Here is a 13290-nt window from a genome sequence, read left to right as displayed (position 1 = left end):
TGCGACGCAACACGTCAACAGTGAGCCGGCGCCGGTTGGGTTTAGGTGGTTTAGGTATTTCAATTTGTGGGTCCAGTTAGGGTTGTTGACTACTGCAGAAAATCTCATATTATAAAGTCATGGAGTCAATTGTGTCATTACCCTTCAAGCTTCTAGAAATCCCCAACCTTAAGCTGAAGAAGCCATCATGGTTTAAACAGCCTACAGCAATGCAAATGTTTGCATTCATTCTCGTTTCTTATTTTATGGTAACAGGAGGTAAGTTTATTCAATATTAATTTCTTCAGCTACCCAGTTAGGAAGGAATGCATCAAAGGAGGTTCCTGATCCTGAATTGAATGGATGACAGGAAATCAATGAGTCAACTTAAAGGGACCCTCCCACCTTCAAAAAAGTTAATGAATTGGCATGAAAGTGATGTCGCTCGGTTTAGAAAGAGCAAAAACGAATATCTACCAAATTTCATCGAAAAATATTCACCGGTTTTCAAGATATTAGACTTTTACTTTTGTTTACTTTTTGGGATCTCCGCTGTTCCTAGCGACTATTTGAAAGTGCGGCATTTGTTGCGCACAAAGCAGCATATACCACCGCGTGCTACAAAACGTTTTAGTCAAACATTTAAAAATCGTTAGATATCTGCGCTGACGTCACACATTCAGACGTCACATGACGTCAGGTATTCCTATGCATTAGCCCCTCTGAATCAAAATGCTGCAATTTTGAAATTCAATATTTCCGATTTAAGGCATTTCTCGATGTTGTGAGTGCCGAAACCGGTAATTGTGAGCCAGGGACCCCATTTTGGCTATCTCAATTCAAATCTAATGTTAAGGTGGGAGGGTCCCATTAAACAAAACAGTAGGACAAGACAATGTCATGATAGAGCATCAGAAGTCAGGCTATTTTCCACTTCACTTGGCATCAATTTTTATTAATACAATAGCAAAAGAAGTAGCTCATTAATATTACAGTGATCAGTCATTCTCATACTTCCCAATTTTCTTGAAAGTATTGTTTAAAAAGTGTAAACATGCCAATGGCCAAGTAATAATTTCACTTAACGAATGAATTTATGGAACATCTTATGAGTAGCATGCACTTGTTTGTGTTTTGTTCTTGCATGGTCTCATCTGAATGAAAACTGAGTTGAGGAAAGGAATAAAACATAACAGCTTCTCTGCTTGTCCTGTTCCACAGGCATCATTTATGATGTTATCAATGAGCCCCCCAGCATTGGATCTACTACAGATGAGCGAGGACATTCAAAACCTGTGAGTTGGTAACATTTGATTTGAAATTAAGATACTGTGACACTTTTTTGTTAATTTTTCATGAACATCTATGGAAAGAACCTCTTGATCTTTTGACAATTTATGAATTTATAGGTCAGTAGGTAGGTAATCCTTGGTGAGACTAGTCAGCCCAGTAAAGCTCACATTCCAAGTGTCATTCTGGTTAAGACTGGCTTGGGTTAACTCTCCACTCATTCACAGTTAGGAATTTAAGGCTTCATGATATAACATTCTGTGTTCAGTGTTGATGCTGATTATCTATTTACCATAGCCTTTCAAATGACACCCACAAAGGTGTCTTGGCCTAACGAGATGTGTGCCTGGCAGGTGGCATTCCTGCCCTACAGAGTTAATGGCCAGTACATCATGGAAGGCCTGGCGTCGTCGTTCCTGTTCACCATGGGCGGCCTCGGCTTCATCCTGTTGGACCGCACCCACAACCCGGCCACGCCGCGCAGTAACCGTATGATGCTGATCGGCGTCGGCTTCTCCTGCATCCTCGTCAGTTTCGCCTGCTGCTTCACCTTCATGCGCATAAAACTGCCGTAAGTGGCGTCGGCATTTGTGGGCGATTTGTTCATTCGGTGATGGGGGGGGGGGGGAGGAGGGGGGCCTCCCACCGGGGTTGGGGGAGGAAAGTTCACGGATTATTTATGTTGAAAGCCGATCACCGATGCGGCCTGGACTGCGGACTCTGAGAATCTCTTACATAAGAAAGACATGTTAACATTGACGATTCCGCTGAACGCTCTAGGATGGCTGCTTAGCATTCAATGTTATTATGTCTAGTGACGTCCTAGTGACGTCTAATAACAGTGAGGGGATGGTGCGAATTTTTTTCTGCCAAACCGCAAAATTTACGAAGCATTGCACAGGTCAATTCGATTTCGTTCTTTTTGTACGTACGTAAAATAAATGAACGCGCTTTTAGTATAGGTATCTTGGCTTCTGTTCACCCTAGCCAGATGTGCGTACTGTGTGGTATGTATGCGTATAGTGTAGTGCCTCGATGTCTGAGAGCTTAACTAGCCAATGTTCTTTTTTCAGGTACTACCTGCTTTCGTAGAGCACAACGCCCACCCGTCGGCTACAGCCGACGAACCTGCGCCACGCCACGCCAGACCCAAGTGACATTACCGCTCCCAGGAGACCATAGGCATCCGGCCTGCAGGATTTAACCCGTCACACTGGTCGTGCGGGGTCGATGGGTACGTGGACTGTCTGCAGCGGTGATTCGCGGACCAATGCGTGCGTGATATTCGACACCCCACTTGTAACTCGCCAGCGGGCTGTACGGCCGAGATGTATAACCACGGTGATACGCCTCGGCCACGAAGATTGATGGTGGGTGTACAGGGGCGCGGGAACTACTTTCCGACTGGGGGGGCACACCATAATAGAGATTAACCTAGGGTACCCCCAAATCTAGTTTTCTCACCGGTTTTAGGCCACTTATTTTTCACCCCTCGGCTTTTTCAACAAAAAAAGAAAACATTTGCAAAAAAGTGTGGTATTCCGTCTCAAAGCTGTGGGGGCACCGCCCCCACGGCCCCAGAGTTGGGGGGGCAAGCTGCCCCCACTGCCCCCCCGGCTCCCGCGCCTATGTGGGTGTAGGTCGTGTCTGCTGTGTGCAGCCAGACCTGCCTCTGGCCAAAGTGATACCGTTCGCGACAATCTAACATCCGGCTTAGTGCGGCGGAACGGCGGTGACAGGCACACCAGTGCTGAATGTAATCCACCATGGCTCCATTAGAAGTGATGTTGTCTGTTCTCTAACGAATTATTTCGGTGGATGATTGTGGGACGATTGAAATCACTGCAAAGGTACGGTTGGTTTCTTCTGGGCCATGTCTCATCCGCTTTTTCCCCGGTGTCCCACTCCGTGTTTAGACGAGTGAGCTGTGCGCGTGCGGTCACAGAATACGCTGGATTGATCCACTTTTGCTACTGCCATGGGTGAATAAACACGACAGCACAAAGACATTGTGCGCTTTGTTGGGGCTAGGGGTGGTTGGGGACCAGCTGGACGGCAGCTATCTGAGCGCAGGGTCCACCTATCGGCACCTCGACGCTCGTATCACTGGAAACGTTTAGGTAAACAGGCAACCGCAGGAGATTCTGCAACTACGGATCTTTACAGCGACTGTCTGGCCTAAACAATCACCCCCAGCCCACTTTTTGTCATGCTTGCGTGTTCTAAACACGGCTTATTTTGTTCACGGAGACGAAAACGTAGGATAACGAATGAATATGATTGTTGTGACCAGCTAACACGTGACCGAAAATTGATACGAAGGCTGCACTCAGCAGTTAACATTCTCACCCCATCCCATACGTTCAGCAACTCATCTCCACCACGTTCGCCTTAAACACCTCGCTCAGTATGACGATGACGCTTTATTTTCGTGTGGCGATGGCAGACGCCGCGCCGGCCGGCCCGTCGCCCCGGAGTTCGGGTAGCTCTCTTACAGCCCGCTCGGGCGACGGAACGCAGGCGCATCTCACTCGCTCTCAGCTCAGTCGGCAGTAGCGGCAACGGTGAGCGGGGTGGCAATCCACCCGCCCGATAATCCTGACATTCTGGTCATAAAAATGTCTAAAAATGACCCGGCGCTAGCCGCCAGAGGCACAGGAATCCGTTCCCTGTTCCCGACACAGTTCCACATTTGCACACTGTGGAAAAACAACCCGGACAGTCACTGAGACACCCTCACTCGTCCTCCTCCCTCTTTTTGTCCTTTTTCTTTTTCTTCTTTTTCTTTTCTCCGGTTTCCTCGGAAGCAGCCTGAAAAGCAGAATCGGATATGCTGATCTACTGACCCTAAATAATCAAATGCGTCATGGTGTCGCTCGTGGGCACAGTCGCTATTCAAAGATCCTGGAACAGGGCAAGTGATAGAGACATTCGTAAGGCGCAAAACAAATGGCATCGCACGGATAAACACCAAAAATGAATGGTTTTAGCTTACGGTGTCCACTCAATTACGATATTCGATGTACGAACTTACCTCAGCCTGAGATCCGTTGAGCTCGCTCTCTTCGTGGTCTTTCTTGTGCTTCTTCTTCTTTTTCTTTTCCTTCTTTACCTCCACATCGTCTGAGGGCTCCTGCTTTACGGAGGTGTCCATGTCGGCGTCACTCTCCGACGCTTTCCTCTGCGATAGGACAGAAAAGTCAGATCAATGCCGTGGTAACACAAGTTAGCAGGTGCCCTGGTCACTGCCAAACTTTGCGATTGCAATGACACGACTAAATCAACATAAATAGACTGATACGGGTTTGTTTATTGTGGTTTTTGGGCGCGCCGACTGCAAAGGTCAATTTACACCCAAGACTGATACGGGTCTTCATGCACACATTTATGTAAACGGGCTACGTAAAAAGTTCTAGAAAGTTTTAACTTGAAAACCGACGTAGAAAACAGAGAAGCTGAACAGAAAACAGATGGCGAATAATGAACTCGTTCACGAGTTGGTGCGACACTCGCACGACAGCAGTTTTTCACGACACCGAATTCTTACCTTCTTCTGTGGCGCGGGCGCATCCTCCACCTCCGCGACGGGGGTCTCCTTCTTGACGTTGTAGTCCTCGTAGCTGACGGCCCAGTCCTTGGGCGTCTTGTCCGTGGGCTTGCCGTGTTTGTCCAGCAGGCCCTTCTTGATCATCTCCTTCTTCAGTGTGGCCTGAGGAAAATGGTGTCCTCGGGTTATAGAGCTGCTGTTTACACACTGACACAAGGCCACGACGATGCTCGACTAAAACAATGCTCACAAGTGGAATATCTCCGCAAATAAGACAAAGAGCGTCAGGACGTGTCCAAGAGACGGGAAGCAGTGTGGCTGCTCTCGCTCAGTCGCTCACCTTCGGTCCGAGTCCCCACTTGCGCGGGTAGGTGTCCCGCTCCATGATAACCCGTTTCAGCTTGGCGCACACACCGTGGTCGCACGACGCCATAGTGGCGGTGGTCATCAGCGCGATCGCTGCAACAGGAAATAACGGTCAGCAAACATCGTAACATCGCATAGAAATCTCATCTCAGGGAACAATAAATATGGCAGAGCAAACGTCTTATATTGAGCGATTATTGTAGTCCCATTACACTCAAATATCCCCTTTCCGCTGGGGAATCGCCTAACTTTTCAGTGTTGGATACGCCACCAGCGACAGCTAGCAGCTTCATTCACTACAAGACGCCCCCGGGACCCATCCATAAGGCAGATAAGTCTACCACAGACATCACGCACGTCCACTCATAGACTACAGATCACTCCCGGGTAGCACGGAATCTATCGCTGATCAATCATAAACCGTATAATAAATACTCAGATTAGCTAGCAGTCGAGGAAGACCCCCGAACACTCTCAAGAGTACCCAGACCACTCCTAGGCCTTGGAGGGACTCTCCGACTCTCCTCGGACTCTCCGAGAGTCCAGATACTCCGGAGACTCGGGGACTCCGAGCCCACTCACCTAACGCGATGGCCTCTCCCTTGGTGGTGACGATGACGATCTGCTCGTTGATTTCGATGCCGTCCTCGTATCTCAGCACTCCGGGCAACATCACCTTGGCGCCGTAACAGACGGCGTTCACCTGAACGACGACGACGGCCGGGAGGTTAGCGACGGGGTCAGGGGTAGTGGCGGGCATTGGAGAATACGTATCGAGTAGAAACTCACTGGCGTAATCTAGCAGCCGTTTATCGGCAGCTCGTAACATATTAAGACCTCTTAGAAAGGGAAACGATAGCATATAAAACGCATAAAAAGGCAGTTGCTGTACCGTCTCTACAGCTCACTACTAAGCCACTTGATCGCCATCAGCATATCAGCTTTACTGTTTGATGAGTAGACCATACACATAAAGACTTATGTGAACGAATGACCCACACTTCTTCCTTTACGGCCGGAACAGGCCGGTCGCCGAGGACAGTCGTACTCACGGCGCTGTCCTTCATGATGATGCGTTTGTGTGAGGTGAGCAGCGCCTCCATAGGCTGTACGACCCGGCGCAGGTACGACTCGTCCTTGTGGTTGTCGTACAGCCACTGGGCGTCCAGGATGTCGTGCATCGTGTACATGCCCTCCTTCTCACTCTGAATACCTGCGGGGGGCGGGGGGGGGGGGCACGAGGTCAGCGGGAGGACGGCGGGAGAGGGGTCGGGTCGCGACGAGCGACCGGAACTGCACGGTCCAAGCAGACGACGAGCTTTACATAAAAAACACTCGTGTTAGCGAAACAGTGTGTAATTGAGCAGACGACTGACAATCAGCAAATTTGGCACCTCTAAAACATCCAGACGTCATATTTTATAGAATATGATAACCATTCATTCGCTTATAGCACAATTAAAAACATCTACGCAGATTCCACCGTCTACCCACATCAGTGGCGCCATCTATCGATGCTCTACCGATCAACAGCACCCACTCTCTTTGTCAGCGGCGTCACTTACCGGACCGTACTCGCCGCAGCTCCTGCATCTGACCGCCGACTCCCAGATAAAGGCCCAGGTGGACGCACATGGTGCGGATGTAGGTGCCCGCCTCGCACGACACCCAGAAAATACCTGTAGGTGGGAGAAGAGACTAGGTTAGCGGCGTGTAGGACGAAAGACGGATATTTAAGACGATTTGTTGGTTTGCGGTTCAAATCATATCGAAACTGGGTAGATACTGTATTTTTGGCATGAAGTGATCGATAAAGTCAGATATTAACTACGACATTAATATATCAGAGTCGGGAACGGACTCAGTGGTCATTGTACATTTAAAATGTTCAGATGCTGTTGTGTTGCAATAGGAACAGTGTCCAGTGAACTTGTTTAGCAGCTGAATAAATGCAATACGTAAATGTTAAATACCAGACAGGAGGCACACTTGCAGCTACGAGTCGGCGGTGAAATGAACCTCAACAACCACTGTAATTAGCAGTTACAAAAAATCACACAATCACCCTTCCCGGCTGAGTGCCCCTCCACTCACCCATTTGGCTCTCTGGGTCGTACTCGATCAGTTTGCTGTCGTACACGGTGCGCACGCGCAGCTGACGTTTGACGGCAGATATCAGAGGCGGACGCTGGAAGAGCGCGCCCTTCAGTCGCTCCAGACACTGAGTCACCTGCGGGCGCAACAACGAGGCGTCAAAAGGGAGGCCGGGCGTGAGACTGTGCTGCAGGGGTGTTATCTTATGCCGCCGTTATGATGATATGAACCGATACTGATCCAGTCCACGGTAAAATGTGTCCGCTCACCTTTTGTACATTATCGACCATGGAGTGTAGCCGGAAGATGCAGACGTACTCCTTTCCGGCGCTCTGCTGCGACTTCACCAGGCGGGTCGCACGCTCAATACAGACAATCAGACAGCCTGGAACAAACATTGAACACCATCAGCCAAATGCAATGCAGAATCACAAACAGCACGGAAAAGAATAATCAAGCACATGAACCCACGAACGTCCAATAAACGGATAATCAAGAAACTGAGCAGTATCAGACGTAAGATAAGAATCAAGATAAGCATCACTGATGTAATTTATGAAACCATAATGCCATCAGCTTACTAAAACAAGGACTGAACGATGCCATTCACCGAAATCCCGCCCGCCTCTTTCCCTCCGACAGCTCTCACCGGTAACCTTGGGGTCGAGTGTGCCCGAGTGTCCCGTCTTCTGCACGCGGAGGATCCGCTTCACCCAGGCGACCACCTCGTGTGAGCTCGGGTTGGATGGCTTGTCCAGGTTGATGAAGCCGGCCTTCAGGTGCTCGGCCAGCGGCCGGCGCAGCGGCGAGTGACCCTCCGGCAGAGGCGTGTAGTGGTTCGTGCGCACGTTCAGCTTGTCAAAGTTCTGCGACACAAGAACAGCACGGATTACCGACTTTGTAACGACCTTCTGATCAGTTGAACCAAAGATGAACGCTTATCCAGAGCTCCCATCTTGAGCCAGGCATCTAAGACGTTCTCTGCTAGAGCCTTCAAAGATAGCCGATATCATTTTCTTGATTTAATACTAGACGATTGCTCCACATTTCTTATCCGCGACAAGCCTATGCTGTTCCCCCGCCACTCATACTTCGACCAGAATTATGAGAAGTGGGGTCAACACCACTCCTGGGGTTTAGGACTTGAAATGTGACGGCGCCAGTCCAATGAAATATGACCATCAAATAGGTAGTCCGGCAAGTCATCTAAGCTAGGTCGGCATTAGCCTTGACGGTTAGAACTCGGGGATGTCGGATGGCCAGCAAAACCATTTCATTAAAAAAATCCCCAAATTATTATCACAATGGAGTTCCACAATGGAGTGTCTGAGACTGATTGTTTTAATCAAGTTCTATTGTTATCATAACAAACCATTTTTGCAAGCGGTTCATCCATAACATTTATTCGACATTAGTGAACATGAGGTGAACGATCTGCGAACGATCTCACAAAAATAATTACCAGTTAATGCTCACTGCAAACTTCGAAGTTGTTGTTCCACTTATCATTTGCAAAAATGACATGAAAAATACAATCAAATGTACCTAGTGGGTTCTTATCTGTTGTCTGTTGGTGACTGTCACCCACCGATCGCCGCATGCTATCCGGTGTCCCTGGCTGTCGACCATGTGGGCTACTTGCTAATGGCAGTTTATTGGCCAGTGACCCACACAGGATGACCTAGAGCAATGGGTCACATGACCTGACCCTATGAGGAGTAAGTGAAGTGGGGCCCCTTGCCTGTTGCCAAGACTGGGATGCCATACTGCAAAGTATGGCTCGTAGGTCGACGAGGCGCACCGGCCCAAGTTCAAAATCCGCACCAACCCTTCAGAAAGACACGGAAAGTCCGCACCAAAGCCGAATAAGAGTATAAAAAAACGCACCGAACCCAAAAATGAGCAGTTTACATCCGCACTGACCTCAATTAGTAATATGAGCCGCAAGCCCGCCCTCTCAGAAGCATGGAAACAAAACGAGAAACACGCACCACACGATTCAAACAAAAAACATGTCACGCCAATACAAGAACTATATCCAGCACCTGCCCCTGGCGATTCCTCGAGGGTGATTATTGTACGAACGATGTACTATGGTTGCCCCAATGGTGGCAACACTGACATTTAGCTAAACTGCTTGACAACATATACCCAGTTATAAAAAAAAAAAATAAAGATGATTATGAACGGCTAAATGTGGGATCATCTCATGCATGCATTTTTGCGTCTTTCATTGGGTCAACAGCTGTATCGTACAACAAATCTGATCGGCAAGTCATTCACAGCGGATTTGACTACTTAGCCGCGGCAATGTGGTGGTCCTCAAGGCCTGCCATCAGCCATGAGCATCTTGCCCTACCTACCACCGAGCGACAACGCCAAACTCTCACTGACATGAGCCGATTGCACCTCGTTTACAAATGCTGCAAAATGCAACCTCAGATTCTTTCAATGCAACTTGTTGGCTGCGTCCGAACATACATGCATGATACATCGTTCCCATTCAAATTCTTGAAGCGATGGAACAGTGATCTAGCCCTTGTCATTGGCCGCGCACATTCGAATCCCCCCTCCCCCATCGCCCTGCTCATCTTTCTCACTCGCGCCTCACAGAGCCGAGCGGTGCGTTTCGTGTTGTAACAGTGCAAACTTGCGGCCTGATATGGGACCACCAGCGCTGGCATAGTCCGTTCTGACCACTGCACACTAAATTATCAATTAGACAGCACACTGAATTACACGTCGGAACAGTGTTCCATTTTTCAGACTTTTTGGTGGCAAATCACACCTAATGGGGAAAATATTTTCATCCCTAAAATATGAATGACCGACTTTACTTCATCTCTGAAAAGAGTTTCATGTATTCCCAACAGTCAGTTCACATGTCACTTGACAGTTGATGCACCCACATCCTTTTGCTCCACACCCTGTCAAGATCCTGACATGAAATCCTGGTTTATCAGTTGGTATAATAATTGGCATTACACCATTTTGCAAAAATACTTCAGCTATTTACTTTCTTTTTTCTCAACCTAGGATTTTTTTCTTCTTCATCGGCACACCCAACCATTATCCAATTTTAGAACACTGCGTCGGAGCTCCAACAATGTGTTTTCTTTGATTTTTCTCAACTGCCTCGTCTGTGATGTCCATCGCTAAGCCTATTTCGCGCCACACTTCACATCCGCACTGCACCAAGCCAAAATTCACACCGCACCAAATCTGCACCAGCCAAACAAGCCTGCACTGACAAGATCTCGTTGAAATTGCCATAATTTGCAGACTGGCTGGGATGAGAGCTGCAGCAGCCCAAAGGCAGGCAGTGCCGCAGCAAGTGTTGGGCATGGTGTTAAAATATGGGCCTGGCAGAGTTGTGCTGTCATAATAAAAGAGCAATATGATACGGGACTTGGGAGCCTATGGCCAGCTTAATACCACAGAGGCAGAGAAAAGTTTACTTGAATAACTAACCTTCAAGAGTAGAGGCCACTGTGAAGAGTCCAGCTTCGCTGGCTCAGAGGAAGGCTCCAGCTTGAAGTTGCCCTCATGCTGAGCATCTGCCACAGATTTCTTCTTCTTCTTGCTGGGGGTGTCCATCTTCCCAAGCAGAACTGAAAAATAAAAACTTAAATTAGTCTCTAGCAAAACACACCAGGCCAGCATGGTTTAGATTCAACGAACTTTCTGGAAACATGTTTAACAACAAACTAATGTTTGACACACTTTCAAGAAGTTAAAGGTGGAAAATAAATGTCTTTAATATTAAATTATAGCTTGTTTTAATCATTGGTGGAGCGAATGGACAGTTCAAGTTTTGTTTGCAGCGGTAGGCGAAAATCGTAATGAAATCTGATTCTATAGGTCATTGAATGCTCATTAGTCACAGTAGACGGTGGGAAGTCTATCATGCATCATAAACGGTTAACATTCATCCAAAAAATGAAGTGGAATATCTAAACCAGTAAATCAATTCTCATACAGCCACAAACCTCGAAAATAAAGCTGAAATAAAAACAAGCGTGGTTAGCAACCACGCGGTCATATGCGTCAGATTTGTAGCCAAAACACGTGAAACACACGCCGTTGAAAATCGAAATGGCACTAATCTACTGCAGTTTTATTATTTGAAACGAAACAAGATAAAGAATAGATTCCATTCAAGTGCAAATGCCTGCATATAAGAAGTAAAAAGAGACACAATGTATATTATACTGGACAAAGGTGCATCATACGAGTTAAATTTGCTTTAGAATTATCACACATTGAGATAGGTAGGTCATCACGAATCATGATAAACATTATGCTCTTGTTGCTCGTCTGTGATGCTCTTCTCATTGAGCTCAGCGCTTAGAAAAGTGTCTAAACAATACGTTTTAAATGAGGGCTTAGAAAACAGTTCAGAAGAAACAACGCCTCTCCATTGTTTTGCTTTGGTTTTGCTGCTGACATCTATAAGCGTCTACCAAGCTGTAGTACCGCACAATTACTATAGGTGACGCTGTAAGCTGCTGTACGTCCACAAACCCTCTGCACGGCTCTTCAGTCTTTAGTCTACAACACAAGCTGGTCGGTGGCCACCGGAAGGCCCTTGAGCCGTCTTGCATTCTGGGAGGCCTGCCCCACCAGGAAACACCCGTCTCAAAGGGATGCATCAACTGCTGCCAAATGATTCACTTCACTCACATCCCCGGTGGCCCCCACCACTCCTCGACATCATGATGTCGAGATAAGACAGATAAGACATGCATGTCTCTTATCTGACCGAAAGGATCTAACTAAATCACCGTTCCGTGCTTCTATCCTCAGGATACTGAAATCCTTCTCCTCCACACCGCAACCCTCCTCCGGGCTGGACAGGCAACGTTATCTCATGCGGGCTGCTCCCTTGGAGCGGCACCGCTGCTCCCGAGGGAGCGCACCCCGTAGCCGGGTGCATTGAGTGCCTTGGGGCTGGGTGGCCTGTCCTCTGGACGGGCTCAGCCCCGGCGACTCACTAGGGTGCCTGCCCAAACCAATGTCTTCCCCTATATCCTATCATCCTCCCGGCTCTGAAATGGTCTAATTGGACCGAAAGGGCCTAACCCAATAAAACAAACAAACAAATAACTAAATAAAACAGAGGGACAGGTGCAGCATACAAGTAAGCAAATCCTAGCAAATCCAGAGAATTCTTTGACAACAAAAATTCATTTATTTGGTCTTTATCAGCACACAAGGTATGCACCTATATACTCGTACCTACTGTGAGACGGTTCTTGGTCACTAAACGTAGACGGTAGGTAGACCTACAAGTTATTTGCAAATTGTGCCCTGCAGCTAAGAAATCCTAGTTTCAAAAATTAAAATCAATTCCTGTGTTGTGCAAAGGGCCAGACGCTAAAGTGAACGATCCGAACTTTTTCTGAATCGAATGCGCCTTCACAATGGTCGGTTTACGACTCACGTGCGCGGCAAGCATTCACATTTCACATCGCTGCGCATAGGCGTAGGAACAGGGGGGGCCGGGGGGGCCATGGCCCCCCCCACTTTCGGAGGTGGGGGGGCCAGCAATGTTAACTGGCCCCCCCCACTTTTTGCTGACTTAAGTGTCTGTCTGTACCTAACCTACCACCCGGTAACTTGACAACTATTCAGCTTGCCCTTTAATGAGGATTCCTTTTTGTTTCTACAGCGTTATTGACCGCAATTTCCTTCACTCAATGAAGGAAACCATATCAGAGACAAGACTGTGAGTCCTGGTGACAGCATTTTGTTGAATACGAGGCGCGGGACAGCGAGCACTAAAAAGTAAAAAGGTATAGGCAATACTAAGACAATACTAGCACGGTGCAGGAGAATGCGTATACAAACGACCAACGCTTGACCTTATCTGCTTGGGGTCGGCATAGTTCGTCAAAGGCGTACTAGCTGGGGGCCAGGGTGACCGTGCCTCAGCCTCGGTTCAAACAGGCTGGGGGCCAGCAATGTCTGTTTCTGCCCCTCCCCCTTCCACTTTCAGTGCAGTGGCGGTCGCA

General features: G+C 48.0%; 2 protein-coding genes across 5 annotated transcripts; one reads left to right on the top strand and one right to left on the bottom strand.

Annotated features, from left to right (window-relative positions):
• Position 1: 1 nt before the first annotated feature.
• On the top strand, positions 2-3276 carry LOC122372191 (oligosaccharyltransferase complex subunit ostc-A-like). 2 transcript variants are annotated; one of them, XR_006254833.1, is made up of 5 exons: positions 19-258; positions 1201-1274; positions 1623-1840; positions 2343-2643; positions 2904-3276. XR_006254833.1 is itself a non-coding variant. In XM_043349098.1 (4 exons), exons 1-4 carry the CDS (start codon positions 120-122, stop codon positions 2359-2361), a joined length of 450 nt encoding a protein of 149 aa, XP_043205033.1. In that variant the 5' UTR covers positions 2-119; the 3' UTR covers positions 2362-3276. The 2 variants fall into 2 exon arrangements, 1 of the variants encoding a protein (XP_043205033.1); XM_043349098.1 differs by having other exon boundaries at positions 2-258; positions 2343-3276.
• A 396-nt stretch (positions 3277-3672) lies between these two features.
• On the bottom strand, positions 3673-11402 carry LOC122372190 (H/ACA ribonucleoprotein complex subunit 4-like). 3 transcript variants are annotated; one of them, XM_043349096.1, is made up of 12 exons: positions 11266-11402; positions 10748-10887; positions 7926-8142; positions 7546-7661; positions 7277-7412; positions 6748-6861; positions 6235-6395; positions 5765-5885; positions 5157-5275; positions 4817-4978; positions 4304-4450; positions 3673-4080 (listed from the first exon to the last, which is right to left on the bottom strand). In XM_043349096.1, the coding sequence occupies exons 2-12, from the start codon at positions 10871-10873 to the stop codon at positions 4006-4008; spliced, it is 1494 nt and encodes a 497-aa protein (XP_043205031.1). In that variant the 5' UTR covers positions 10874-10887; positions 11266-11402; the 3' UTR covers positions 3673-4005. The 3 variants fall into 3 exon arrangements, with proteins under 3 accessions (XP_043205031.1, XP_043205030.1, XP_043205032.1); XM_043349095.1 differs by lacking the exon at positions 11266-11402 and adding an exon at positions 11161-11203; XM_043349097.1 differs by lacking the exon at positions 11266-11402 and adding an exon at positions 11081-11122.
• Between the last annotated feature and the right edge of the window lie 1888 nt (positions 11403-13290).

Source organism: Amphibalanus amphitrite, unplaced genomic scaffold (assembly GCF_019059575.1).
Source record: "Amphibalanus amphitrite isolate SeventyFive unplaced genomic scaffold, NRLGWU_Aamphi_draft 001328F_arrow, whole genome shotgun sequence".
Taxonomy (NCBI): domain Eukaryota; kingdom Metazoa; phylum Arthropoda; class Thecostraca; order Balanomorpha; family Balanidae; genus Amphibalanus; species Amphibalanus amphitrite.
Note: the sequence above shows the minus strand (reverse complement) of the source record. Positions and strands in the feature narration are given on the sequence as shown.